Here is a 26,574-nt window from a genome sequence, read left to right as displayed (position 1 = left end):
CGGGGAGGGCAGAGAAGAATGGGGCAGCAGTGACCACGCAACCACACCATTTATTGCCATGCTGTCTGGGGAGACGCTGTGCGAATGCCCAAGTGCATCGAGGAGGGGAGGGTCTGACTCCCGGATGCTCGAACGTTCTTTCTGAATTGAAGAGTCCAGACCCAGTTCACCCCCTCGTCCCATGCTAACACCCATGTGTGGGCACACGCACATGCAGGGACTTGCACGGTGTCCTCGGGAACAGCAGTTAAATCCTCCCCAGCTTGGAGGAATGCAAGAGAGGTAGAGGTCACTGAGTTTCCTCTGCTTTCATGTCACCTCCTGGCAACCTGTGGCCAGCTTCTAGAAGCAGCATGGGCAGGAAAAGGAAGCGAAAGGGGCTCTGGCCTGCTCCTCCTTGCCCAGGAGTCAAGCCAGCAACTGCAGTTTGCTGTGAGGTAATGCCTGGCGCCGCCTGTGTGTTCCTGCAGGTCGAGACAGATTTGGGCCGGGTGGGGTTGCAGCCCCAGCCGCAGAGGGCACGCTGGGAGAACGGCACCGCAAAGGACTGCCTGTGCCCCAGCCCCACCCTGCCAGGCCTTGGGGTCGGGGCGGGGCGTGGGGGCAGGCTGCGGTCCGGTGGGCACCCTGGCCTCACCTGGACCTGGACCTTCTGGCTCTGCTGGGAACAGTATTCTGTGGAGAACCCCAGCCGAATGCTTGGGGTGAGGCCTGGCCTCCCTGGGTCTCTGAGCCCCTCTGCCCAGGTGCTGTGGACCTGCCGAGACGGGTTCAGAAGGCGCCAGCAAGAAACCAGCTGGAGCCAGAGCCTGGCATCCAGCCCCCCAGCTCCCCAGGCCCTCTCCCGCCCTGGCTGCAGTTGCATCAAGCTTCTCATTAGCAGCTGCCCCCGCCTGGCTGCGGAACATGCTTTGGGCATTTGCCACGAGGCTGTTGGGAATTTTGCAACAGTCTCTAGGAGGGTGAGCTGGAAGAGGGGCTTCCCCTGCCATCCATGGCCCCTTCCCCAAGGGTTAAACCGAGAAGGCAGGAGAAAAAACATCAAGTGTCAGCAGCATCTGTGGTACCTAGTGGGACAGAGACAGGGCTGTGCCCCCATCTCTCTGGCCTAGGGGCGTGACCAGCCTCAGAGCCACTGACTTACTCCCCACTGTACCCCTATAATCGAGTCTCAGGTCTTGGCTCTGGCCAGAGAAGACCCATGGACACAGGTGACAGGCACAGAGCAAACGAGGCTCTGAGTCTGGGGGCTCACCTGGCTGTCACCCAAGTCCCCAGAGAGGGCCCCAAGGACCCCATGCTGCCCAGGAAGCCACCTCCTTGGCTCCTTGGTTCCTGGTACCTCAGAGACCCACTCCTTGAAATCCAGTGTGGTGCAGCCAACAGGCCAAGGTGGTCTTGAGTCAACCCAAGAGTGGAAGGCCAGACCTCCACACAGGTAGAAGTCCCTGGGATATAAAGGAGATGGAGCCAAGGCCAGCCCCCGGGCTCCTGCTCCAGGACAGTCGCAGCACCACTGCCAGGCAGGGGGCAGCTCTTGGGCAGAGGCGTGAACAGGAGTCTCCCCTCCTGACTCAGACATGCCCTTCTGGGGGTTTAGAGGGGTGCAGGCGAGGACCGTGTGGGGGGAACTTGACAAAAGCAATGGCAGCCAGCTCCTTGCAGAATTCTTCCAGGACGACCACGCCCTGGAGGAAGGTCTGGTGGTCCAGCCTGAGGGAGACAGCAGAGGGGTTACAGCTGGGAAGTGTGAGGAGTGTGCCCAGCGGGACATCCCAGTATCTGAGGGACTACCCAGGGACAGCCACCTCTGAGGGTCTGTGAGGGACCACAGGCCTCAGCAACGAGCCCTCCTCTGCCCCTGGCCTGGTGCCTCCCCCACCCGGAAGCCCTCGCCATGCCACCCCAGGGCTCTTCCTTGGGTGCCAACTTCCCTTGGGTACTTACTGCTCCCCAGGGACTTGGCCCATCAGCTGCCTGCGCACCAGGAGCAGTTTGCCTGGGAACTGGGGCACCCTCTGAATTCTCTGCATCAAGTCCCCGATCACCTGGTGTGGGAACAAGAGGGGACTGACAAAGAGACCAGAGACCCTGCTGTGGGGTCCCTGGCCTGGTCATACCATGGGAGGGTGGGTGGTACCCGTGTTCTCGCTTGGTGCTGGCAAGGGTGCCCACACCTACAGCCCCCAGCCCGCCCCCATCCCATTGCCCTCCCTTCCTGCCCCCAGCACTGGCATGCTTCCTCTGGCCCGGCCCGGGCGCCCTTACCCTGACGAGCACAGAGAACAGGCTTCGGCAGCCAGGGGCCAAGTTGGTGTAGGGATCCAGGAGGTACTCATGGATAAGGGGGTGGGGGAAGAGGGCGAGCCGGGACAGGACTGAGGTCACCTGCAGGTTCAGGCTGTATGGCTGCAGGGAGCGCAGTGGACAAGCAAGGGTTGGCAGAGGTGCTGAGCATTTCTACCCCCGGCCCCTCTCCACCCCAGCATTGTGCCTGGCCAGTGTGAACGTGTGCGGGGGTTGGAGACGCACGTGATGTATGTGTCATGGGTTCCCTGGGGCTGAGGACATGTTAGGGCGTGTGAAGCAGAGGTGAGACGGGGCTTCCCGGCTGGAGAGAGGTGGGGATTGAGGGGGGTCGTGGAGTCAGAAAAGGGAAGATGACTGGACCCCCAGGGCTGGGCCCTGCTCTCCCGAAGGACTCCAGAGACCTCACCCCATGGCTAGGGCCCAGCCCTGCTGTCTACCTGTTCTAAAATCCGGGACATGCGGTCAAACAGCATTTGGAGGAAGGGACCCTCAAAGAAAGGCCGTTCAGGTTCATGGGGGTCCAGGGGTGGGGGAGCCAGTGGCCAGCCCCAGGGTGTCACTCGGGAGCTGCATTCCTGGAACTAAAAGAGGTGGGAGAGTTAAGGACATGGGCCGAGGAGGAAATGGCAACACACTCCAGTATTTTTGCCCAGAGAATCCCATGGACAGAGGAGCCTGGCAGGCTACAGTCATGGGGTCACAAAGAGTCGGACACAACTGAGTGACTAACACACGCCAGTTGTCAGGGGTGCCAGCAGACTGGGAGAGCCACACAGGCAGACGTGGCTTGGGCACTTGGCCAGAGCTGGGAGCACTGGGCTGGAGATCACAGGGGCAGAGTGCATTAACCCCACACTCTGAGTGGCAGGGACGGAGCACCGGCAGAGGCCTCGACACTCACCAGTCCATAAGCATCGTGGACGTAAGTGTCGTATCCCGTCTCCTCCAGGAAGGCCGATGTCTTGGCTTCCTCAGGAACGAGGCAGAGGAAACTGAGGGACAGGACCCTAGATGTGGGGAGGAGGGCCCAGCCTGGGCTGCCCTGCTCCATTTCCCGCCTCCGGGAGCACTCCATCCCAGCCTGTGCCCCATCAGGGCTGTGGCCAAAGACAGAACAAGGCTCAGGTGGCTTGGACTTCCTGATGGGTCCCTACCTGTTGACAATCTCAGTCACCGCTGTCTTGCCATCGGGGTTGGTGGCAGGGGCCGGGGGAGGCTTCACGGAGGGCTGAAAGCCAGAGTCGAGGAAGCTGTCGGTGAAGTAGGGATCTTCCTCTAGATCTCTGTGCCAGGCAGAAAAGCACAGCACCAGTGAACACAGGAACCAGCAGGGGGCCAGGGGAGGGGATTCCGAGTGGCCCAAGGCCTCCTCCAAGGCACCAGGTTTCACTTACAGGGTGTCCTCATAGCTCTCGGGCTCAGGTGAGCCACGGGCCACGTAAGAACGGCCCTCCAGGTGGCACAGGATCAGGCTCCGGACAATGTGCTCATGGGGCTTCTGCAGTAGCTCCTCAAATAGCCGCAGTGTGGCGATGCTGATCTGGGGCAAGAAGGAATAAGCGGGACACCCCTTCCCCATGCGGGCCTCTAGGGGTGCCTGGAAACTGCTCATCCAGGTGAGAAGAGGTCCCCTAGGATGGGAGTTTGCCTCCTCTGGCCGGGGGCTCAGGTGGCAGGTTTCAAGGGGAGCAAATGGGTGCTGGCCCACGAACCACAAGTCTGGCTGGTCTCGGTTCCATTAACTAATTTGAGGTGTGGTATTGGGCAAGCCAGTTGGCTCTTCTGCATCTTAAGTTTCCATGTCTGAAAAATGGAATACCAGCCTCGCCTACCTCACAGAGCGGCTGTCAGCCTCCAACAAGCCAAATAATATAAGAAAAGCACTTTGTAAAAATAAAAAGTGTTATCGTAAGTATGTAATCACAGAAAAGTACTGCGGGACAAAACAGTTTGGCTACCAGTCACTGGGTCACTGTCTTTTTCTTTACTTGGAGGGGAGAGGGAGCTGGGTTTCAATGCCTCAAAGGTAGAACCGCCTTGAAAGCTAATGAAAATGGGAAGAAGCTTCTGGAAATCCCGTGGGCAAGGTGGGGTGCAGGTGAATAGAGGAGGGCCGCCTGCCTCACCTCATCAGAGAGGTGGTCACAGTGCCTGATGAGGTGGGCGCACAGGGTGCGGGGGCTGTCCTCAGGGGCTGCAGGCTGCTGGTCCATGCCCAGGAGGAAGGCCACAGCCTCCTGCAGCAGCGCCGGGGAGCGGAGCTGGCGCAGCATGACTGTGAGCAGGGCAGTGGACATCAGGACGCTCTGTTCGGACCTATGGGGAGAGTGCATTGAGCCATGCCAGGCAGGGGACAGCAGAGGAGAAGCGGGGAGGGACAGGGTGTAGAGGCGCAGAACCCCTTCCTGGTTCTCTTGCATCTTCTGCTGGTATTTCTCTGCTCATTCCCTGTTCCACCTGAGGTCCTGGAGTCTGAGGATGGGAGGCCTTGGTTAACCCACATGGCTCTGGGCCACAAGTGTGTGAAGGGGAACATCAACCGGAGCCCACTGACTCCATGACTGGCCAAGGAGGTCCCTGGCCTCAAGCACAGGAAGGGGCTTGGTGGGGTGGGCGCTTCACCTGGAGCATAGCCACACCTGGAGGGAACTAGATAGAACTTACACGTGTAGGAGCTGGGGCTGCAGAATTTCCACAAATAACTTCTCAGCCACAGCCTTTGCCAAGGCATCCGAAACCACCTGGGTGCCAAAGAGCACGTCTTAAAATGCGTTTTACCGACCACCAACAATTTTCCACTGAGAAATAGCTGTGTCCTTGCACAGAGCCTAAAGTAACAAGTAGAGGGGGGTCTGCTGATCCTGGGCCTCGCCCAGCTCCCAAGAGGCCCCCTGGGTCCTCCAGGTAGAGACAGTACAGAGCAGCATGAGGCTGGAGGGGGTGTGGAGCACCCACTCTGCTTACCGTGTGTGCCTCTGTGATGAGGTGGTCACAGTAGTCAAACCAGCCCAAAAACGCAGCCAAGGCCTCCTTGCCGGGGAAGGAAGCCTCATCAGACGGGGCACTGGGTAACCTGCACGAGAGCGAGGGAGGTGTGTGAGGCCTGCTTCAGGTATAACCAGGAAGTGGGGTCTTTCACCCTTTGCCTTGGAACCTCCATTGCCAGAGGGCCGTTCTACGGGGGGCTCTGAGGGCAGATGGGTGGCTCAGACCAGCAGGTAAAGAATCTGCCTGCAGTTCAGAAGACCTGGGTTCAATCCCTGGGTGGGAAAGACCTCCTGGAGAAGGAAATGGCAACCTACTCCAGTATTCTTGCCTGGAGAATCCCATGGACAGAGGAGCTTGGCAGGCTATAGTCCATGGGGTCGCAAAGAGTTGGATACAACTGAAGCAACTTAACACTTTTCCTGAGGGCAGAAACCAGAGTGATGCTTTCCTGGAGGGTGAGAAGGCCCCTGGCATGGGCTATAACCTCGGGAGGAGGGTGGCCAGCAGGGGTCCCCATCCTCCTTGGAAAACAAGAGAGGCTACCAGGAATATGCCAGGTAGGGCTTCCAGCCGCTGAAAATGTAGACCTGCCTTCCCTGGCTAAGCGCCTACCTCCAGCTGATGCCCTCTAAAGCAGCAATGTCTGCAGGGTCCAGGGAGCTGGGCAGAGACTGGTACAGCTGGCAGAGGTACTCGATGATGGCAGGACAACAAGGGCTGCTCTGTACCAGGTAGGTGGCGGCCGCCTGGGACGCCACGCTTACCAGGAGCAGCAGGTTCTCCCGGGCCTTCAGGGCCACCCGACCTTTCTAGGGGATAAAGGTAGGACTTCAGAGACCTGTGGCTAATCCCTACCTCCCAGCAACTCACCCACCCCATCCCCGCCCCCTGCGTCTTGGAGGCTGCCAGCACCTTGCTCTTGCACAAGCCAATCAGGGTGGTAATGAGGCTGCTCTCCCCAATCGCTCCATCTGGCTCCTCGGTCTCAGCAGGCAGCTGGGCGCTTGAGGCCCAGGCCCCGCAGGTACCATTGTCGGGAGCCTTGATGTGCGGGCGGTCCTTGTCCCTGACACTGGCTGCCTCTCTCAGAGGGGCGGTGGCTTCTCTGGATGCCTTCCTACCAATAGTCTTTTTACCCTGCAAGGGAGGATAGGTAAGGCCAGGCCGCAGTGCAGACCATTCTCCATGACAGCCCCTTGGGAGTCCAAAGGGGGCCTCAGTGTAGAGCTGGAGGGGAGCCTGCCAAGTGCCTCCCCAGTACCTGTTCCATCTTTCTGCCCCCTCAGCAGGGCCACAGGGGGCTTGCCCTGGGGTCTGGGCCCTCCCCCTCCTGCTCCCCAGAGGCGCTCACTTCTAGGATGTAGGTGAGCAGGGCTGGGTCCTGCTGGATCTTGGAGCAGAGGACAGTGGTGAACTGCACCTCCTCCTTTTCTGTGAGGGATCCAGGAACTGTCCCACCAAGTCGGAGAAGTTTCTAGAAGGGGAGCAGGACAGAGACAAGAGGGGGATGGGGTGGCGAGGAAGAGATGGAAGAATGGGGCAGCAGGGAACAGAATCTGTGCACGACCATGGGTTCAAACTCAAGTCCTGCGGCACGGTGCCCAGGGCCTGATGGAGAAGCTGGGGCGGGGGGCGCTCTTTTAGTCTCAGAAAGTGGAGTGTTTTGTCAAGAAAGTTTTGGTGCTTTGGGCCTGGCCTTGGAGCAATCCCACCCCAACCCCCACCAGCTTTGCTTGAAAGCACAGGCCTCACCTCCGGACACCCCTTAGCTTCTGAGCCCCTCACCTGCACGGGTCTGTGGACGTTGAGGTAATGCAGGAGCGGGTGTTGCACTTGGGCCAGAACCTTGCTGAAGAACTGGAGCACCTGCTGCCGCATGCCGGGTGGGTACTGAGGGGCGGGGACAGAGCGCCTGTCAGTCAGTCGGCGAGGCAATGCCCCCGCCTGGACCGCTCCTCCCCTCACTGCTTGGGAGGGCTGGTGCCTTCTCCACCCACCAGCGCCTCCTCGTTTCACTCCAGGAAACGCCTCCTGCTGCTGCCCAGCCCCCTTTTCGCTTAATTTTTGTCCCTAACCTTATCGTTATTGAACATACTATCCGTGGGCTCCTTTGATGCGCCTGACTAGAATTTTCGCCTGTTTCAATCACTGTCGGGTCCCCAGCGCCTAGGCCACGGCCGGTACATGGTTGGTCCTCAGTACATCACTGATGAACGAATGCGGACTGAACGAAAGGGAACATGTCCTCAACCCAAACACAGCGAGAACACGCCACCAAAGCAAAGCAGTGAGGGCCTGAAGCCTGGGGAAGGTGGTGGCTGTTTTGAGCCATCCCAAGTGATCCCATCCCCACACTGCTCACAAGCTCACACTGCACCCCACCCTACCCTAATCCCACCCCCACCCCCCGCCCCAGCGTGGGCACTAGGAGGAGCACAGGTAGAAAGACCTGGATCCCCGGGGCCCCGGCTCAGGTGGAAGGTTCCAAAGGCACCCGAGGTCCGGCCCACCTCAGCCTTGCCCAGCGTGCACAGGGTCTCCAGGATCTTGTGCTGCAGCAGGTACTCCAGGCACGGCCCGGTCTCGCCAGCCGCTGCCTGCTGCTTCTCCTCGTACACCAGGATATCCAGCATCTGCTTCAGCCGCCAGGGAATATCTGTTTTCTTGGCGGGGGTGTTTTCATCTAACAGAGATCCAGGAAACAAGGTAAATGGGGTGAAGTCCAGGAACAATGCGGCTTAAAGGGTCAAGCCACAGGGTCTAGGGGAGGTGGGGGGGTAGACAGAGAACAACCTGGAGAAGGCCAGGTTAACAGTTTTCTTCAAAGACTAGAGCAAAGGGAAGTTTACAGTTGATACCTCTCTAGCTAACCCTTCCCAGGTGGTGCTAGTGGTAAAGAACCTGCCTGCCAATGCAGGAGACTGAGACATAGGTTGGATCCCTGGGTGGGGAAGATCCCCTGGAGGAGGGCATAGCAACCCACTCCACTATTCTTGCCTGAAAAATCGCATGCACAGAGTAGCTTGGCTGGCTATAGTCCATGGGGTTGCAAACGAGTCAGACATGACTGAACTGATTTAGCACGTGCTAGCTAAAAAGACGAAAGACCTTTTAGATGAAGCTCAGGATATAGCTATCTGACAGGGCACGTGTACAGGTCCCAGCACTTTATTAGAGAAAAGCAAGCAGCATTTTTTTTCTCTGAACCCTGGGGAAGGACAGTTGGTGGGCTGCCGGCCAGCTCTGGGCCTGAGTGAGAAGCTATGGGCTCAGGGGTCTCTGTTATAACTTAGAAGCTGTCTTCAGCTTCCTAACAGATAACTTCCAGGGGTCTATTTATGTCTCTTTTATACTCATGGAAGGCAGTACTCTATTTTCTTTAAAAAAAAAAAAAAAAAGCTGAAAAAAAAATCCACTTATGACCGTGGGTTCAGACTCGAACTCACTGCCTGATGCCCAGGTCCTGCTGGTTAGTGGAGTTCTCTTAGTCAGTCTCACAGAGTGGATTTTTATAAAGAAAGTTCTGGTACTTTGGGACTGGCCTTGCAGCACCCCCTAGCTTTTCTTGAAAGCACAGGCTCTTGAGCAAGGCAGCTCACCTCACCCATCCCTGCACCTCTGGTCCAGGGACCATCTGGTAGTTAATGGATTGGGCCAGGGGAAGCCCCAAGTGGACCTGAGGCAGTTCTAGAACTTTCCCTAGTTTTCTGCTTGTGACTTCATGAGAAGAGATCTTCAGTCTAAAAGGTGCAAAATTTAAGATGTAAAATGAGTCCTGGGGATTAATGTAATGTACAGCATGGAGACTAGAGTTGATAATATTGTATATTTGAAAGTTGCTAACAGAGAAGCTCTTAAAATTTCTCATCACAGGAAAATAAAAATTGTAGCTATGGGTGGTGACAGATGTTAACTAGACCTTATTGTGATGATCATTTCACAACATATCCATGAATCGAATCAGTATGTTGTACACCTGAAACTAACATAATGTTATATGTCAATTGTATCTCAATTTAAAAAAAGAGATTGTTAGTCTAAAGCATTCATTTTTAAAAATATTTCTTGTTATTTTAGGTTATATAAAATATTATATATTTTACATTTATATTAATCCCATAAAATGACCTATTGGTATGGATGAGGATTTTATTTTTTGCTGCTGTGCAGCATGAGGATCTTATCTCCCTAACCAGGGATTGAACCCCTGCTCCCTGCTATGGAAGCAAGGACTCTTAACCACTGCACCACCTAAAGCAATTATTCTTAACTGGGGGCAATTTCGCCCCTGCTCCCCAGGATATCTGGCAATGTTTGGAGAGACATTTATGCTTATCACAATGGGGAGGGGGTGCTACTGGCATCTAGTGGGTAGAGGTCAGAGTTGCTGCTAAACATACAGTGTACCCTCCAACCCCCAACAACAAAGAACGATCCAGTCCAGATGTCACCAGTGCCAAGACTGGGGACCTTGGTCTAACAGAACACTCAGAGGGTCCCTCAGAGTGTCCTAAGGCCACTTTTAATTTTTTGGGCTGGCTCAGGCTGCAAGTAAAGCCTTTAGGAAAGGTGTAGGCATATGGCAGGTGCAATAGTAGATGAGATGGTTAAACAGCATCACTGACTCAATGGACATGAATTTGGCAAACTCTAGAGGAGCCTGGCAGGCTACAGTCCATGGGGTCACAAAGAGTCAGACAGGACAGGACTGAGCAACTGAACAACAAACAAGACTGGAGTCAATCCCCAGTCTGAGCTCTAGGAGGTGGAAGGCTAGGAATGCAGGGGTTACCTAGCAACCAGTGCATCTCCACCAAGCCCAGCATACTGATTACCAAGCAGCCAATGAGACGCTGCCCCCTCAGTGAGGGATCCTGATGGGCCCAGATGAACCAGAGTTAGAGTGTCAGCTGAGGGAGAAGGACCAGGCACGCTATGTGCCTTGGTTTTTTCTCCTCCTGTGCCAGGTATCTGCAAGGGAAATGCCCTCTAAGTTGGCTCAAGGAAAAGAGGAATTTATTCCACTTCTTTTCTTTAGTCAGTAAGCCCTGGGCACAGGTACCTGGGGACTGAAGGCCTGGACACTCTGCCCAGCTAAGGGCAAGTGGAGTTCAACATCTGGGATGCAGAGTCAGGCCAGTGAGACCCAGCCTCCTTGCCCCTACTCCTACTCACACAGATCCCTTCCTGGAAGGTCAGGGTGGGGCAGCCCCCACTCTGAAGTGGGCAGTGGATGTCACCTTCCCCAGGACACCTGCATCTCTGAGCTGTGGGGTGACCCCCACCCACCCCTCGCTCCCCAAACCCTCCAGGGATCCCCGCAGGGAAGGAGACCAGGCCCCACCTGTGCTTTCGATGTAGTAGTTCGTGATGCCCTTCCAGTGTTCCACGAAGGCCTCCAGCAGGTCAATGCTGGGCTCCCGCTGTGGAGAAAGCAGACAGCCTAAGTGGCTGCCACTATGACATTCTACCATCTGCTAAGTGTTGGATGGCTGCTGGGCCCTGGAGGAGGCACTTGGGATCCTGGGTTCTCAAACTGAATTAATAACACATTTTCTCCAGGACATCTCCACATTGTCTTCATATCTGCCAATAATCTACTGTGTCCTCTCCCCAGACACCCCCTCCCTCCTTGAGATGTTGTGGTCCTGAAACATGTCATGATTGTCCCCCATCCCAGAGTGGCTAAGACTGTTGGTGGGGAAAACAGGCACAGAAACAGATCATTTCTGTACAACGTGGTTATGCTACAATAGATGTAGAGGAAAACAGGAAAGCACCCCCCAAAAAAACAAAATTTAAATGGAAAATGTGGCAGAGACAAAGCATTCAGGTCCATTTCACTTTGAGAGTCTGAAAATTTGGGTTGAAGGCCACCACAACTCAGTTGCTAGGTGGGTAATGTTAGAATATGAAGCAAGTGGGATTTCCCTGGGGGTCCAGTGGTTAAGACTCTGTGCTCCCAATGCAGGGGGCACCAGCTGGATCCCTGATCAGGAACTAGGATCCCACGTGCCATGTGGCTTGCACCCACCAAAAAGTACCTAACTTATGGTGGCGGTTTAAGTCATGTCCGACTCTGCTGACCCATGGACTATAGCCTGACAGGCTCCTCTGTCCATGGTATTTCCTAGGCAAGCATACTGGAGTGGGTTGCTATTTCCTTCTCCAGGGTATCTTCCCGACCCAGGACTGAAGCCAGGTCTCCCACACTGGCAGGCAGGTTCTTTACCCCTGTGCCACCTGGGAGGCCCACCTTTATAACGTGTGCCATCTTTTGTTAACAGTGCAGGGTGTGCACCCCATCTTCTCTCAGTTCTGCTCCTGTCCACACTTCCAGCTCCTTTGATCACCCCAAGGAATTCTGATCTTCCATGAGCAGCCCTCGAAACTTCCCGTTCTCCTAAAGCAACCTCTCCATTCCCACGCCCCAGCTGGAACTAACCTTGAACTGGTAACAACCACTACCTCTGAAAACTTCTCCAAAAAGGGCATTTCTTCTCTTTTCTTGCAGAGTAAATGTTCCCAGGGGAAAAATGCATATTCCAGTAGTCCCTACCCACATCCCTACCTTATGGTCTTTCCTCTAGCCGCTCCTCTGCCTCGGAGACATTATATATCCCCCTACACCTGTTTAGGTCCTAGCAGTCCCCAGTGAGGTCCAGCTCAAAGCTACCACCTCCACAAAGCTGTCTCCGGGGTCCCTGGACACACCTCTCTCTAACTTCATGATTTACTGCACCACAGGACGGGGTGTCTTCTTCTTCCATAACTCCCTCAGCAGGTATCTATTGATGCCCACCGTGTACGAAAACCATGCCTGATGCTATGAGCCACACAAGGATGTCTAAGAGCCAGTCCTCCAGAAACGTGCCATGGAGGAGAAGAGAATATAAAATGCACTGAAGAGAATATAAAATGCACTGAAAATGCACTCAACTACAGCAAAGTGTGAGATAGTGGCTGGTACAGTAGCTAAGACTCCATGCTCCTAATGCATGGGGCCTGGGTTTGATCCCTGGACCAGAACTAGATGCCTCATGTCACAAATAGAAGATGCCACAGGCAACAATGAAAATCAAAGATCCTGCATGTGGCAGCTAAGACCCAGGGCAGTCAAATAAAAGAAAAGAAGTAGTAGTAGTGTGAGAACACAGGAGAGGTGGACAGTGACCTTTGGGCGAAGAAGGATCAGTTCCAACAAGTGAAATGAAAGGCTACGCTGAGGTCATGCGGGAACTAAAACCCGAAGAGCTGGGTCTGATTTCAACAATAAGGGATGCAGGAGAGATGTTTCCTGCAGAAGGATCTTTGCAAAGTGTGTCCAGCACAGGGATGGGTAGATGAGTGTGTGGGGCATTGAACTTCTTGGCAAAACCAAGAAGTCCCTTTTCTTTCCTTTGCAGGTAGTTGGGTGCAGGTCAGTGACATCTTCTGAGCTCCTGAAGAGTCATCTGGTGGGTGTGTAGGAGACAAATGCAGAACGAAGGTTTAGCAGGTCATTATGACAAGAGGAGGAAGAAATGACACTGAATCAGAGATACTGCCCCTTGCCCTGGCGGCCTGGGCAGTCTTCTTTCAGAGTTAGCTGTGGGGGCCACAACCTTCATGGAAGTGGCACCTCCCACAGTCATTCCAAACGCACGGGCCATATGGAGTGACTGTATCTTATCACGGTCTATATGGTGCTATTATTGTTGGGTGAACAATCATCTCTGTAGGAGACTGTGAGCTCCTTCAAGGCCAGGGTTCTGTGTTTCTATCTCTGAGAGTCCCTAAAGGGCTCTGCACAGAGTGACTACTCATTGATACTTACTAAAATATCTCAGCAAACTCCTTAAACCTGGACTTCCCTGGTGGTCTAGTGGTTAAGAATTTGCCTGCCAATGCAGGGGACACAGGTTCAATCCCTGGTCCAAGAAGATCCCATATGTGGAGCAACTAAACCCATAGCGTCACAACTGTTGAGCCCATGCACCTAAGAGCCCAAGAGCCGCAACTACTGAGCCAAGTGCCGCAGCTACTGAAGTACGTGCACCTAGGGCCGGCGCCCCACGAGCACCTAGGGCCAGCGCTCCACAAGAGAAGCCACGGCCATGAGCAGCCCGAGCACTGCAGCAAAGAACAGGCCCACCTGCCGAAGCTAGAGAAAGCCCGCCAGCAGCAGCGAAGACACAGTGCAGCCCAAAATAAAAATAAATAAATAACAAGTGAATACATCTTTAAAAAAAAACCTCCTTAAGCCCTGCCCACAGTTCCTTGTTCTGGGAAAACCCTCTGACCCTTAACCACACTATGATCGTCTCACAAGCCTGTGATGGGGTCTCATCTAACCCTAAAATTCACTTATAGTCTCCTAAAGCTTTAAGCTTGACTTAAACGAAAAAAGAACAACCCATGGAACAAAATAGAAAGCCCAGAGATAAATCCACACACATATGGACACCTTATCTTTGACAAAGGAGACAAGAATATATAATGGATTAAAGACAATCTCTTTAACAAGTGGTGCTGGGAAAACTGGTCAACCACTTGTAAAAGAATGAAACTAGAACACTTTCTAACACCATACACAAAAATAAACTCAAAATGGATTAAAGATCTAAACGTAAGACCAGAAACTATAAAACTCCTAGAGGAGAACATAGGCAAAACACTCTCCGACATACATCACAGTAGGATCCTCTATGACCCACCTCCCAGAATATTGGAAATAAAAGCAAAAATAAACAAATGGGACCTAATTAAACTTAAAAGCTTCTGCACAACAAAGGAAACTATAAGCAAGGTGAAAAGACAGCCTTCAGAATGGGAGAAAATAATAGCAAATGAAGCAACGGACAAACAACTAATCTCAAAAATATACAAGCAACTCCTACAGCTCAATTCCAGAAAAATAAATGACCCAATCAAAAAATGGGCCAAAGAACTAAATAGACATTTCTCCAAAGAAGACATACAGAGGGCTAACAAACACATGAAAAGATGCTCAACATCACTCATTATCAGAGAAATGCAAATCAAAACCACTATGAGGTACCATTTCACGCCAGTCAGAATGGCTGCGATCCAAAAGTCTACAAGCAATAAATGCTGGAGAGGGTGTGGAGAAAATGGAACCCTCTTACACTGTTGGTGGGAATGCAAACTAGTACAGCCACTATGGAGAACAGTGTGGAGATTCCTTCAAAAACTGGAAATAGAACTGCCTTATGATCCAGCAATCCCACTGCTGGGCATACTCACTGAGGAAACCAGAATTGAAAGAGACACGTGTACCCCAATGTTCATTGCAGCACTGTCTATAATAGTCAGGACATGGAAGCAACCTAGATGGCCATCAACAGATGAATGGATAAGAAAGCTGTGGTACATATACACAATGGAGTATTACTCAGCCATTAAAAAGAATACATTTGAATCAGTTCTAATGAGCTGGATGAAACTGGAGCCTATTATACAGAGTGAAGTAAGCCAGAAAGGAAAACAGCAATATAGTATACTAATGCATATATATGGAATTTAGAAAGATGGTAACAATAACACTGTATACGAGACAGCAAAAGAGACACTGATGTATAGAACAGTCTTTTGGACTCTGTGGGAGAGGGAGAGGGTGGGATGATTTGGGAGAATGGCATTGAAACATGTAGTATAATATAATATATGAAACAAGTCACCAGTCCAGGTTCGATGCACGATACTGGATGCTTGGGGCTGGTGTGTTGGGATGACCCAGAGGGATGGTATGGGGAGGGAGGAGGGAGGGGGATGGGGAACACATGTGTATCTGTGGTGGATTCATTTTGATATATGGCAAAACCAATACAATATTGTAAAGTTAAAATAAAATAAAATATATTAAAAAAAAAAAAAAAAAAAAAAGAACCCAGGAAAAAAAAAAAAAGGAGAAACAGAACAAAAGTTAGCCAAAACAGACCGTTAGAGCTAAAAAAAAACCCATTAGATAATCTTTACCTGAATATATTGTTAGCTACTGTAACTCCAGAAAAAAGAAACTGCACCAAATGATTTCTTTTTAAAGATAATATATATATATATATATATATATTTTTTTTTTTTTAAGCAAATAACTGTAAAGATTGCTATTCTATTTTGTCAGAAGAGGGCAGGAAAGAGCACTCTTTCTCCTTAACACTTCCTGGGTCAAGTTCAGTCAAGCCACTTGCTGGTGGTTTTAACCTGGTGACCCAGCCCTGGGAATATCTGTGCTCAAGCTTGGGGTTGAGGAGGGAGAGGGGACCATCTCCCCTGGTGGTCACATGGGACCAGTCAAATTCCTAGGGCATCAACTATATATTGTATACTGAGGGGCCTAAGGACACCTGCCTAAAAATATCTCCCGTGACCACCAACTCGCCTCCAGCCAGACACTAACATTTCTACAGAGGAAGCATTAGAAATTCACTCCTCAGGGCTAGGGTCCTGTCTGTCCTGTTCACCCACCTTGTGTCTGGAGCTTTCCCAGACAGGTATGAAGGAGTGTCAGATTATGTTCTAACATGACAGCTATTTTGACTGGGGACAGAGAGGAGGGGAGGAGAGATCATTCTGGAACCCCCTCCGGAGGCAGGATGACCCGAGGTGCCTACAAGGGCAGGGCTGGGGCAGGTGAAAGAGTTGAGAAAGCAGGAACTTTTCACTTTCTTCACAAGTTTGCTTAAGGCTGAGACTGTTCTCATTCATAAGCCCTGATCTGGGCTGTGTGTTGGGGAGGTGGGGCTTCCCTGGTGGCTCATCAGTAAAGAACCTCCCTGCCAATGCAAGAGATGTGGGTTTGGTCCCTGGTCCAGGAACCCCTAGAGAGGGAAATGGCAACCCACTCCAATATTCTTGCCTGGGAAATCCCACAGAGAGAGGAGCCTGGCTGGCTACAGTCCATGGGGTCGCAAAGAGTAGGAAATGACTGGACTGAGAGCTTGAGCACCCAGGCATGCATTGAGAAGGAAAAGGATAGAAACCAAGGCTGCTTCTCCTGGGAACATTTGATACACTCAACTGATCAACTAGGAGAGTTTAGACTATGGACAAAAGAATTGTTAACTTCACAGGCAGATTCTTGGCAGGGTTACTTTGACTGGAAGGCATCCTGCCTACCCTATCTAAACCCACACTTTTATCTTGCTGAGTGAACTGTGGGCGTCTCTGACCAGCCTTCAAACCCAACAGAAAATGGCAGAAACACAAATTCCTTGGCCCCCTGGCCACCCCAGGCACCACCAGAGCTGGCCTCTCCGGACTCAAGGTCAACGGGGCTTGCGGTGGCCTGGGATTGAGATAACATTCTGGAAACGGCACTTGTATCCAGGATAAGACTGTTTCCTGGGCTAGGCCCACCCCTCCCCACAATACCCCCCCACCCCCACCCCCGCACACACACACACACTTGGACTGTATCTGCACCCTTCCTGGGGACTTGGGCAGATGGGGCCTGCACTTCCCAAGTCGAAGGTGAGAGGGCCGACCGCGCGAATGAGGTCTTGGAGGCGTCGGAGGGCAAGGAACCAGAGGAAGGGGCAGCTATTTTTTAAGGCCAGGTGACCAGGAAGGGAGGAGCGCGGGGGAAGAGGAAGGCCCACAGGCTGGGGGAGGGGACTTAGGGGGAATTTTGGGAAGAAATTATTGGGTAACAGGGGAGCACTCGGCACGGAGGAGTTTGGGAATTGGGAGACTCCGGGAGCAGGGAAAATAAACAGGAAGCAATTCGGGGAGAAGGGTTAGGGGCTGGAGCGACCTGAAGAAAAGCTAGGAAGAGGGACGAATCAAGAAAGAAGCCACTGGAAACGGAAAGAGGGAGGGGTCCAGGAGGGGGCGCGGTGGGGGAGCGAAGAGGCCCGGGACGGAGCTCCGCGCGGCCCGGGTAGGGGTCCCTTCCCCGAGGCGGCCTGCGCCCTCCGCCCGCCCGCGCGCCCGCCGGCTCCTCTCCTGGCCCCGAGTCCGCCCTTCCGGCCCCCCTCCGGCCTCACCGCCCCCACGGCCTCCTGCAGCAGCGCCCCGAGCCGGCTCAGCATGACGGCGGCCCGGTTCCCGGTTCCCGGTTCCGGGGCAGCGGCGGAGCTCCTGGGCGCAGGCGGCGACCCGGAGGCGCAGCGAGGGAGGCGGGGCCCCGGCCGCCCCGCCCCGCAGCCCCCGCCCGGCCCAGCGCGGGGTCGGAGAGGAGGCCGGCAGCCGATGTGGCCCGGCCGGGCAGCGAGGAGGGGCCCCGAGGCTGGGGGTCCCCGCCGCTCGCCGCGGCAGCAGAAAGACAAGGTCAAGTCCTCCGGGGCCCCTGGGGAAGCCAGGAGGCAGCGAGCGAACGACCCTTAGGGAAGGGCGCGTGGGACCAAGCACGTTTTTCCCATGAGGGATGAGAAGGTACCCGTGGATCTGGAAGTCTCTAGACGTCCCTCATGGAATCCCATTATGCCTACCCCCCCCGCCCCCGCATCGTAACGATGTCAGGGATCAGCAGACATACATTTTGAACGGTTGACTGCCTTGTGATGAAGAATCTCTTTCCATTCCTGGGGGGCTGGGGCGGGGGGCTGTGGGGGAAGATGGGGAATGGGCTTTGAACTGGCAGAGCTGGCTGCTGGAAGGCACCCTGCCAAAGGGCCCAACTTTGAACATTCCAGGAAGCCCTGCGTGGTTGAAGGTTCTGCCTATGTAATCCTTGGCCTTGATTTTCTCAGTGTGCTATCCCCTTCCCCAAGTTAGACACTGTTTCTTCCCCTATTGAGTCCAGAAGGGCAGAACCAAGCTAGGGTGACTTCTTCCCCCCATCCCCCAGCACAGTAGCCACTGGCCACTTGTGGCTATGGAGCTGAAAAATGTTACTCCTAACTGACACATGCTGAAGACATGTTGGACAAAGGAAAGAATGTAAAATAGTCACTAACGGGGCTTCCTTGGTGGCTCGGGGTAAAGAATCCGCCTGCCAATGCAGGAGACGTGGGTTTGATGCCTGGTATGGGAAGATCCCACATACCACAGAGCAACTAAGCAGATGTGCCACAACTACTGAGCCCACCTGCTGCATGCCCTGGAGCCCGTGCTCTGCAGCACTGAAGCCACTGCAATGATAAGCCCTCACACTGCAACTACAGAGTTGCCCCCGCTTGCTGCAACTGGAGAAAAGCCCTCTCAGCATAGAAGATTAATGCAGCCGTAAATAAATAAATAAATTTTTTTTCAATTAAAAAATAGTCACAGGATATTTTGGGCTTCCCGGGTGGCACCAGTGGTAAAGACCCTGCTTGCCAATATAGGAGACATACGAGGCACAGGTTCTATCCCTGGATGGGGAAGATCCCCTGAAGGAGGGCATGGCAACCCACTCCAGTATTCTTGTCTGGAGAATCCCATGGACAGAGGAGCCTGGAGGGCTACAGTTAATTCATAGGGTCGCAAAAATTTGGACACAACTGAAGTGACTTGGCACATACACACACACAATGATGTTTTAGGTTGATTGCAAGTTCAAATGCAATCAGGTAAATTGAGTTAACCAAAGTATATTATAAAAATTAATTTCATTGTTGCTTGTTACTTTAAGTGGCTACAGTGCTGGTCCATATTTCCTGTCAAGTAAGTCACACTGGCCCCGTTTTGCCCTTGTAGACACACCAAGGAAAGATACAGATGGTGGGTCTCCCGGAAAAGTGGGGGCCACACTGGAAAAGTACACCCCAGAGTCACACAGGCAGAACCTTCAACAAGAATAGACTTTCCCATAATGTCCAAAGCTGGGCCCTTAAGAAGGAGGCTTTCTAGCAGCCAGCTCTGCCAGGTCAAAGCCCATTCCCCCGCCTCACCCCTCCACCTCCCCAGAATGGAAAGATACTCTTCATGACTACAGGGCTGATGTCTGTTCAGAATGTATTCCTGCTGACCCCTGACACCATCTGATGAGAAGGTAAGGCACCAGGGGTTCTGTGAAGGAAGGGGGTAGCCCCAGTCACAGATCTGAGGACCTGGAGCTGTGGGGTTCTGGAGCTTCACTGTTCCAGCCGTGCCCTGGGGGCCCCATTCACCAGTGAGATTGAGGCCCCAGAGGCAGCGCCTGCCCAGAGGTGGCTGTGTGCTGTGGAGCCTGAAGTCCAGACTAAGTCATGGGGAGGCCGGGTTTCCCCTGAGCCCAGGCTGCGCTAGTATTTGGATCTCAGTTCTCCGGCAGCTGCTTGGGGAAAAATAGATGTTTCAAACAGTTCATCTACAATTGGTCCCTGGTGAGAAGCCTATGGGAAATGAGAGGAGGCTTTTTAAGCTAAAAAGTATAAAATATAAGAACAAAGACAAGAAACAAGCCTGTATTGTGTATTAAGAAGCAATCTAGGGCTTCCCTGGTGGCTCATTGGTAAAGAATCTGCCTCCCAATGCAGGAGAGGATGAGATGGCTGGATGGCATCACCAATTCAATGGGCATGAACTTGGGCAACCTCTGGGAGATGGTGAGGGACAAGGAAGCCTGGCGTGTTGCAGTCCTTGGGGTCACGAAGAGTCAGACACAACTTGGCGACTGAACAACAACAACAATGCATGAGACATTTTTGGAATGTCCTTTTTTGGAATTCCTTCGAATTTAGGTCACCACAGAGCACTGAGTAGAGTTCTGTGTGCTAAATACAGCAGGTTCTCGTTAGTTATCTGCTTTATACATAGTATTGTATAGATGTCAGTCACAACCTCCCACACCATCCACCCCCATTTTCCCCCCTTGGTATCCAGTCATTTGTTCTCTGTCTTTTTATTTCTGCTTTGCAAATAAGATCATCTTTAGTATTTTCGGACCAGGGTTCGATCGCTGGTCCAGGAAGATACCACATATGTCAGAGTAACTAAGACCATGCCCCATAACTACTGAGCCTGTGCTCTAGAGCCCAGGAACAGATACTGCTGCAGCCCACGCACCATAGAGCCTGTGCTCTGCAGCAACAAGAGAAGCCACCGGAGCGAGAAGCCCGCACATTATAACTAGAGAGTAGCCTCCCCTCGCCACAACTAGAGAAAAGCCTGTGCAGCAATGCAGAGGCTAGAGTTCGGCCAAGCCCGGGCTGGGCTAGTATTTGGATCCCACCAAAATAAGTAAATTTAAAAAAAATTAAAACAAAACAGAAGTAATCTAGAGTGTAGTCCAACATTGTTCTCTGGGTCTTCTTCCTCGTAGGTAAAGGAAGCAGGCTGGATAGGTTAAATCCACTTTTTTTCCTTCAAGATATTTCAAGGAAATGTAGGATGTAGGGGAAGTGTATAAGAACTTCATAATATTTTATTTGGTTTAATTTAAAAATTTTAATTTTAAAAGCCCTAATAAAAGTCAGTGGACACACTTGTGTATGTGCTAGAGCCTACTGATGCAGCTAACTTCTGCTGCGAGTTTACCTTATTGAGAAGAGGTTTGAATAAACCTCCCCTTCTGTCAATGTAAACGAAGGTAGAAGGCTGTTGCAGAAGAAACAGCTTGAAAGAGCAAGTCACTAAGCCCAGATTCAAGAGAAGGGACTTAGCTGCTGTCTCTCAACACTAGGAATGTGGCTGTTCGCATTTGTGTGTGTCATTATTTTAAAATATTTATTTATGTATTTTGCTGCACTGGGTCTTGGCTGTAGCATGATGGGTATTCCTTGTGTCATGCAGGATCTTTCACTGGGGTACACAGGCTTAGTCACCCGGGGCATGTGTGATCTTAGTTCCCTAACTAGGAGTCCCCTGCATTTCAAGGCAGATTCTTAACCATTGGACCACCAGGGAAGTCTCTTGTGTGCATTTTTAAACCACTGAAATTTTGTAACTACTTATCTATGTAAACTGGAGAAGGAAACAGCAACCCACTCCAGTATTCTTGCCTGGGAAATCCCATGGACAGAGGAACCTGGCAGGCTACAGTCCATAGGATTTCAAACGAGTTGGACATGACTGAGCTCCTTATCTGAATCTATGTGAATCAGGATTTTGTTGATACTTTGCAACCAAAAACAAGAGTAATTTAGGTCCTGCACTTGTTGAAAGGGCAGTGGTCATATATAATCCCTGGCTTAAAATTCTTATACCCATCAAATAGCTTCCTTATTCTCATTGATTGATTTCATAATAATTGACTATAAAATTCACTTATAAATGTATTCTAATTACTAGTAGTAAGATCTAATTTAAAAAAAAAAGACTGGCTACTAAAAAGGTTTGGAAACCACTGGACTATATAATCACCAAAGTTTTATTTTAGGTTTTATTTTAGATCCCTACTTTGAGGGCTTCCCACGTGGTGCTGGTGGTAAAGAATCAGCCTGCCAATGCAGAAGGTATAAGAGACTTGGGTTCAATCCCTGGGTTGGGAAGATCCCTTGGAGAAGGGCATGGCACCACACTCCAGTATTCTTGCCTGGAGAATCCCATGGACAGAAGAGCCTGGCGGGCTATAGTCAGTGGGGTTGCAAAGAGTTGGAAATGACTGAGGGTCTGGGCTAACACATTCCACTTTGAGCTGCTTTAAATTTCTTGGGAACTTCAAATCCTTTAGGACCTCAAGTCCAGTTGAGCCCTACCATAAACATTTCCCAGAGTGCCCTGGGATCAAACATTCCTCCCACCCCTTGGTGCAAAGCATCCTGGGAGCTCCTGTCCATCATGCTAGAACACGGTAAGCCTTCCAAACATTCACTAAATACCCATTCCTCTCTCTGCTGCCCTTGGAGAGACAACTGTCTGTACTGGGAAGGTCCCAGCTTAGTGGTGAAGAAACTGGGATGTGTGTCTCCAGTCTGCATTCATTAGTTGCTTGTAGCCTCTAGCGAAAACTTCACGTGAAATGTCTCTATTCCACAATTGTCTCATCCTGCAAAAGGATGAAAACAACCTGTGTGTGTTGTTGACCTCATGAGTTTGTTAAGAGGATCAAACAACGTTTTGGATGTCACAGAACTGCTACCATTTAAAGGAATCACTCAGGGACTTCCCTGGTGGTCTAGTGGTTAAAACTCCACATCCCCAATGCAGGGGGCTGGGGTTTGATCCCTGGTCATCCTGGCCTGGGAACCAAGATCTTGATGCTGCATGGTTCAGCTAAAAAGAAATAAATATAAATAAATACTCTACAGAATAAAAGTTAAAAAATGAAGTAATCATTCCCATTTGAGCGACTGTTATCCACTTTGATTTTTTTCAGCTGAAGGGCCTAGAAACTCAGGGGGGCAGGAGAGTTGATTCAGGTATCAGGTACAGTCTTGGGTTCACACTCGGGCCCTCCTCCAACTCACCGGGTCCTCTAGACTGCATACCTCTTCAGGTGCCCAAACCCAGGTTCTGATCCTGCTGGGTGATCTGGGCCTGCCCCCACCAGCACCCACAGCCAAAGTCCTTTTTCTAATCTTCCAGTGCAGTCTTCACCCCCTCCACCCACTCAAACAGGCCTGTTTTCTGCCCAGTTGCCTTGGGCGGTCCTGCCAAATCAACCAAGTTACCCCTGCTCCTTCAGCCTCCACTTGACCCTTGTTCCTGCTAGATTTCACCCATCATTTCTTCACCCAGCTTCCCAGGTGGCACTAGTGGTAAAGAATCCGCCTGCCAGTGCAGGAGATGCAAGAGTTGTGGGTTCAGTCCCTGGGTCGGGAACATCCCCTGGAGGAGGAAATGGCAACCCACTCCAGTATTCTTGCCTGGAGAATCCCACCATGGACACAAGAGCCTGGCGGGCTACAGTCCATGGAGCCGCAAAGAGTTGGACACAACTAAACACAACACCCCCCAGTTTTTCCCTCCTGACCCTTGACAATCAGCTCACTGCCCACTCACATACCGCTGACCTTTCCTGGGTGTTTGGCCTCCCCATTAAACTGTGGGTATCACAGGCCTGGAAGGGTACAACCATGTTGACTATTGATGAGCTTGACTCGCAAAGGCTACACTTAGGGCTTCAGTGGAGGGCAGAGCCTTTTCCCCCAGCTGCCTCTATTTCACCCTCCAGAGTGTGACTTGCTGGCCCCTTGTCCATGCCACCATCACTCAGCCCCTGAAGGAGAGGAGGCAGACAGGAACTGCTAGCCTGCCCCCGCTTTCCTGATAGGGGGCGGGTAGTATGTGTGCCGTCTCTCTCCCTCCTCCAGCTCTGCCTCCCCCTTCCCCCATTTGAACCCTTGCTCCGTGGCTTTTCTCAGCCTGGCATCGCTTGTCCCTCCTACCCCGATGTGGAAGCTCATAAAGAACAAATAGATTTGGGGCCCCAATGCAACCTTTTAATTCCAAGCAGAGTCCCCCTCCCTCAGCATGATCACACGCGCGCGCGCGCACACACACACACACACACACACACACACACACACTGCAGAAAGGGATCTCAGGGTCTGGGCAGGAACAAAACCCAGACCCGGGCAAAAAAATATATATAATTATATACACATGTGTATTTGGAGAGAAGAAAACCTGGGAGCGTGATTAAGGTAGGGCGGAAAGTAAGGTGAGGAAAGCAGCTGGGGGTGCCCCAATAAATTACATTCTTTAGAAAGCATGGTGGGGCGTGCACGGGCATGGGCAGAAGCGATGGCCAGGACTCTCAGCCTGGCTCCTCATCCCATCGAAGGAGATGAGTTCCGCCCAAGACCTGGATGCTAGAAGGCAGCATTCTAGCCAACCGCGCCTGCAGGCTGATGGTGGGCTGGGGGTCTGTATAGGCGACATCTCCACTCTATGCCACAGGCTTCTGGGGAAGCCACGGGGCTAGAGCAAGAGGCTTCAAAGCTTGGGGGTCGCAAGGGCAGGGTAGGGCGCGAGCTGGAGACCAGGTGGCTTCCCTGCTGGAGGCTGAGAGGCGGGAGGCCCAGGTGCACGGGAACCTGTCCCAGGTGAGCTGCAGAGGAGTGCTTGGGTACACATGGGGTACTGGGGTGCTCTCTGCCTACCTGGCTGCTCCCCACCCTCACGGGACCTCCTACCAGGCCCAAGAGATCTCCCCACCCAGCAGACAGGCCTGACCACTAAGTGCCATGTTCATTTCTCATCACTCTCTTCTGGGACATTCATGTGGGCATGGGGCAGGGAGAGGATGCAAACATTAACTCTGTGTGTGCTGGAGTCCATGCGCTTGCCCTGTACTGTGAGGACCAGGGATGAGAGAAGGAGACCCCCCTCCCCTGTCCTGGCTCATTATGGGAAAGAAAGTCCACATCCTACAACCCCAACACGGCAGAGGTCTTTCTTGCTCCCTCTCAACTTGGGTGACGGAGCCAAGCCCACCCCTGCGCCACCTCCCTGCTCCCCCCACCAAGAGATGATGCTTTGGGGTCTTGGGACCCCAGCTCCAGGGCCCTGAAGCGGCAGGGGTGAGGGTCAGTCACGGAGTGGGTGAGGGCCATCAGAAGAGAGAGGCCTTTTTCTTGAGTTCATTCCGCTTCCACAGAGCCAGCTTGCCAAACTCTTCAGGAGACATGGAGAAGACCCTAGAGAAGTCTTCTGCTGACAGGTGCCTCTGCGAGGGGACACATGGTGGCAGTTTAGGGGGAGGAGGCACAGGTGGGACTGGGCCGAGTGACCAGGAGGTGGTCCTCCCCAGCAGGAAGCCCCTCACCCACCCTGCACATTGTCCCTGCATACCTCCAGCCTCATCCGATCCACACCTGGAGGCAACTTGGTTCGCCCCCTATTGGTCACCACCAGCATTTCATAAGGATAGATCTGGGGGTTGGGGAGGAGAGGGGGGCAGTATTAGGTTCATAGAGGTGCCTGTCAACCTTACCCCTGCTGTTCCCCAGGCCCCCTTATCAGCCTGAAGGGGCCGTGGGGGCTCATGCCATCTTGCCATTCAATTTCCGTGCTGCCCCTCCCAACATCAGCCCAGAGGACCCCTCAGTGCATTCACTTCTCTGGCTTCTCCCCAAGCTGGCCCTCCCCCGCTAGAGACGGTTCTGTCCCCTGCCCGCCACCCCCTGCCTCTGCCCCTGCCCCTCACCTTCTGCTCCAGCACACAGGGCAGGGAGTTCCCCCGGTCCATCCTCCCCCTCTGGCCCTCTCCATTCTGGGGAGACCAAAGCCGCAGTGAGCCAGAGTGCGGCAAGGAGACCTCCCCAGCCTTTTCATGTGTTTCTTGCGGCCTCACCAGGTGACTCCGTGGCCCCACAACCCCCTCCCCCAGCACTGCCGTCTCCCCATCCATCCATGGCTTCCGTGGTCCACATGTTCCCCTCCGGAGGGCACTCACCTGCAGGCCTGCAGAAGAGAAGAGTCACTGTTCAGAGGTGGCTCTGAGGTCAGCAGGCCTCCAACCTGCCAGTTCAGCCTCCCCCACCTCCAGCCACAGAGCCCTGCCCACATCGCACACACAGGCTGCCCATGGAGCCTGCTCAAGCCCCTTGCCCAGCATCAAGTCAGCCCTGTCTCTCACCTGGGCTTTCAGCCTCACTCCCAGATGGGCTGAAGTCTGTAGACTGGAGCTGGAGAGGACACAAAAGGATCAGAGGAGATGGGAGTGTACTGCATCGTTCCCTTTCACCCCCTGCCCGCTGCCCCGCCTGCCCGAGTACCCCGTCCCTCACAGGCCCCACATGCCCACCCTTCCCTAGCAATCTGTGAGTTCGGTGCTGGGACCTTACCCGGCTCAGGGTGGTCCTGCCATAGGCGGGGAGGGAAGAAGATTTAGACGTTCCTGCGTGCAAGGCTGGAAGAGAGCAGGAGGCCCCGATTCAGTCCCTTTGGCCTGACAGTCATTCCTTGGCCTCCCCTGCCAGGGGCAGGGCCATGGAGAAGGGACTTAGGGGAACCCAGTGGACCTCTTTTGGTTTCCAGCTCCTGCCTGTTACCTGCAGCAGGTGACAGCATGCTGCAGTTCTGAACTGCCCCTGACGCCTCCCCTCTCTTTAACGGACGTGCGCAAAATAGACATTTGGGTCAAAGGTCCAAGTGTTCAAATTCAGAGTCAGATGATGAGCTAAGTCACGTCTGACTCTTTGTGACCCTGTGAAATGTAGCCCGCCAGGCTCCTCTGTCCATGGGATTCTCCAGGCAAGAATACTGGAATGGATTCCCATTCCCTTCTCCAAGGGATCTTCCCAATTCAGGGATCAAACCCACATCTCTCCTGCATTGGCAGACAGGTTCTTTACCACTAGCGCCACCTGGGAAGCCCCAGGTGATGAGGCTCACCATCATACGATGAACCTCTGGGATACAAAAATAAGTCTAAAATAAGTCCAAAGAATCAAATTATTACAGTTTTATGTTTAGCAATGTTAGTAATCAAATTTCAAATGCCTGATGTCATAAAACAGAAGCAGTCATTCTTCCAGCACTGTC

At 52.8% G+C, this 26,574-nt stretch overlaps 2 protein-coding genes across 15 annotated transcripts in view; both read right to left on the bottom strand.

The window, feature by feature from the left end:
• Positions 1-30: 30 nt before the first annotated feature.
• FHIP2B (FHF complex subunit HOOK interacting protein 2B) lies at positions 31-17,412 on the bottom strand. Of its 5 annotated transcripts, XR_009738287.1 has the most exons (18): positions 17,286-17,411; positions 10,643-10,721; positions 7,809-7,981; positions 7,084-7,188; positions 6,650-6,772; positions 6,211-6,435; positions 5,911-6,107; positions 5,275-5,383; positions 4,975-5,051; positions 4,437-4,626; positions 3,705-3,850; positions 3,465-3,593; positions 3,212-3,302; positions 2,748-2,891; positions 2,269-2,409; positions 1,948-2,048; positions 638-1,713; positions 31-464 (listed from the first exon to the last, which is right to left on the bottom strand). XR_009738287.1 is itself a non-coding variant. In XM_061426925.1 (17 exons), the coding sequence occupies exons 1-17, from the start codon at positions 17,328-17,330 to the stop codon at positions 1,575-1,577; spliced, it is 2,214 nt and encodes a 737-aa protein (XP_061282909.1). In that variant the 5' UTR covers positions 17,331-17,411; the 3' UTR covers positions 31-1,574. The 5 variants fall into 5 exon arrangements, 4 of the variants coding, with proteins under 4 accessions (XP_061282909.1, XP_061282912.1, XP_061282910.1 ...); XM_061426925.1 differs by having other exon boundaries at positions 31-1,713; XM_061426928.1 differs by lacking the exon at positions 17,286-17,411 and adding an exon at positions 16,706-16,822 and having other exon boundaries at positions 31-1,713.
• A 6,259-nt stretch (positions 17,413-23,671) lies between these two features.
• Positions 23,672-26,574, bottom strand: part of DMTN (dematin actin binding protein) — a 32,314-nt gene continuing 29,411 nt past the window's right edge. For all 10 annotated transcript variants that reach the window (XM_061426941.1, XM_061426937.1, XM_061426936.1 and 7 more), the window contains 5 exons: positions 25,875-25,939; positions 25,667-25,715; positions 25,235-25,491; positions 24,880-24,960; positions 23,672-24,754 (listed from right to left, as the gene is read on the bottom strand). In XM_061426941.1, coding sequence (XP_061282925.1) covers positions 24,641-24,754; positions 24,880-24,960; positions 25,235-25,491; positions 25,667-25,715; positions 25,875-25,939 — 566 coding nt within the window. In that variant the 3' untranslated portion in view covers positions 23,672-24,640. The remainder of the gene's footprint in view (positions 24,755-24,879; positions 24,961-25,234; positions 25,492-25,666; positions 25,716-25,874; positions 25,940-26,574) is intronic.

The sequence above is a fragment of the Bos javanicus genome, chromosome 8 (genome assembly GCF_032452875.1).
Source record: "Bos javanicus breed banteng chromosome 8, ARS-OSU_banteng_1.0, whole genome shotgun sequence".
In the NCBI taxonomy this organism is placed as follows: domain Eukaryota; kingdom Metazoa; phylum Chordata; class Mammalia; order Artiodactyla; family Bovidae; genus Bos; species Bos javanicus.
The sequence above is the reverse complement of the archived record's forward strand: the minus strand, read 5'-3'. Positions and strand labels throughout refer to the sequence as shown.

Bases quoted from the DNA above. Each gene is read 5' to 3' on its own strand.
- FHIP2B (XM_061426925.1), bottom strand. From the start codon at position 17,330: ATGCTGAGCCGGCTCGGGGCGCTGCTGCAGGAGGCCGTGGGGGCG. The intron at 6,108-6,210 runs GTGCTGGCAGCC...TTTATCCCCTAG, and splicing joins TTGGCTTGTGCAAGAGCAAG to AAAGGTCGGGTGGCCCTGAA. The intron at 3,851-4,436 runs GTGAGGCAGGCG...TTCTTGCCCCAG, and splicing joins GTGACCACCTCTCTGATGAG to ATCAGCATCGCCACACTGCG.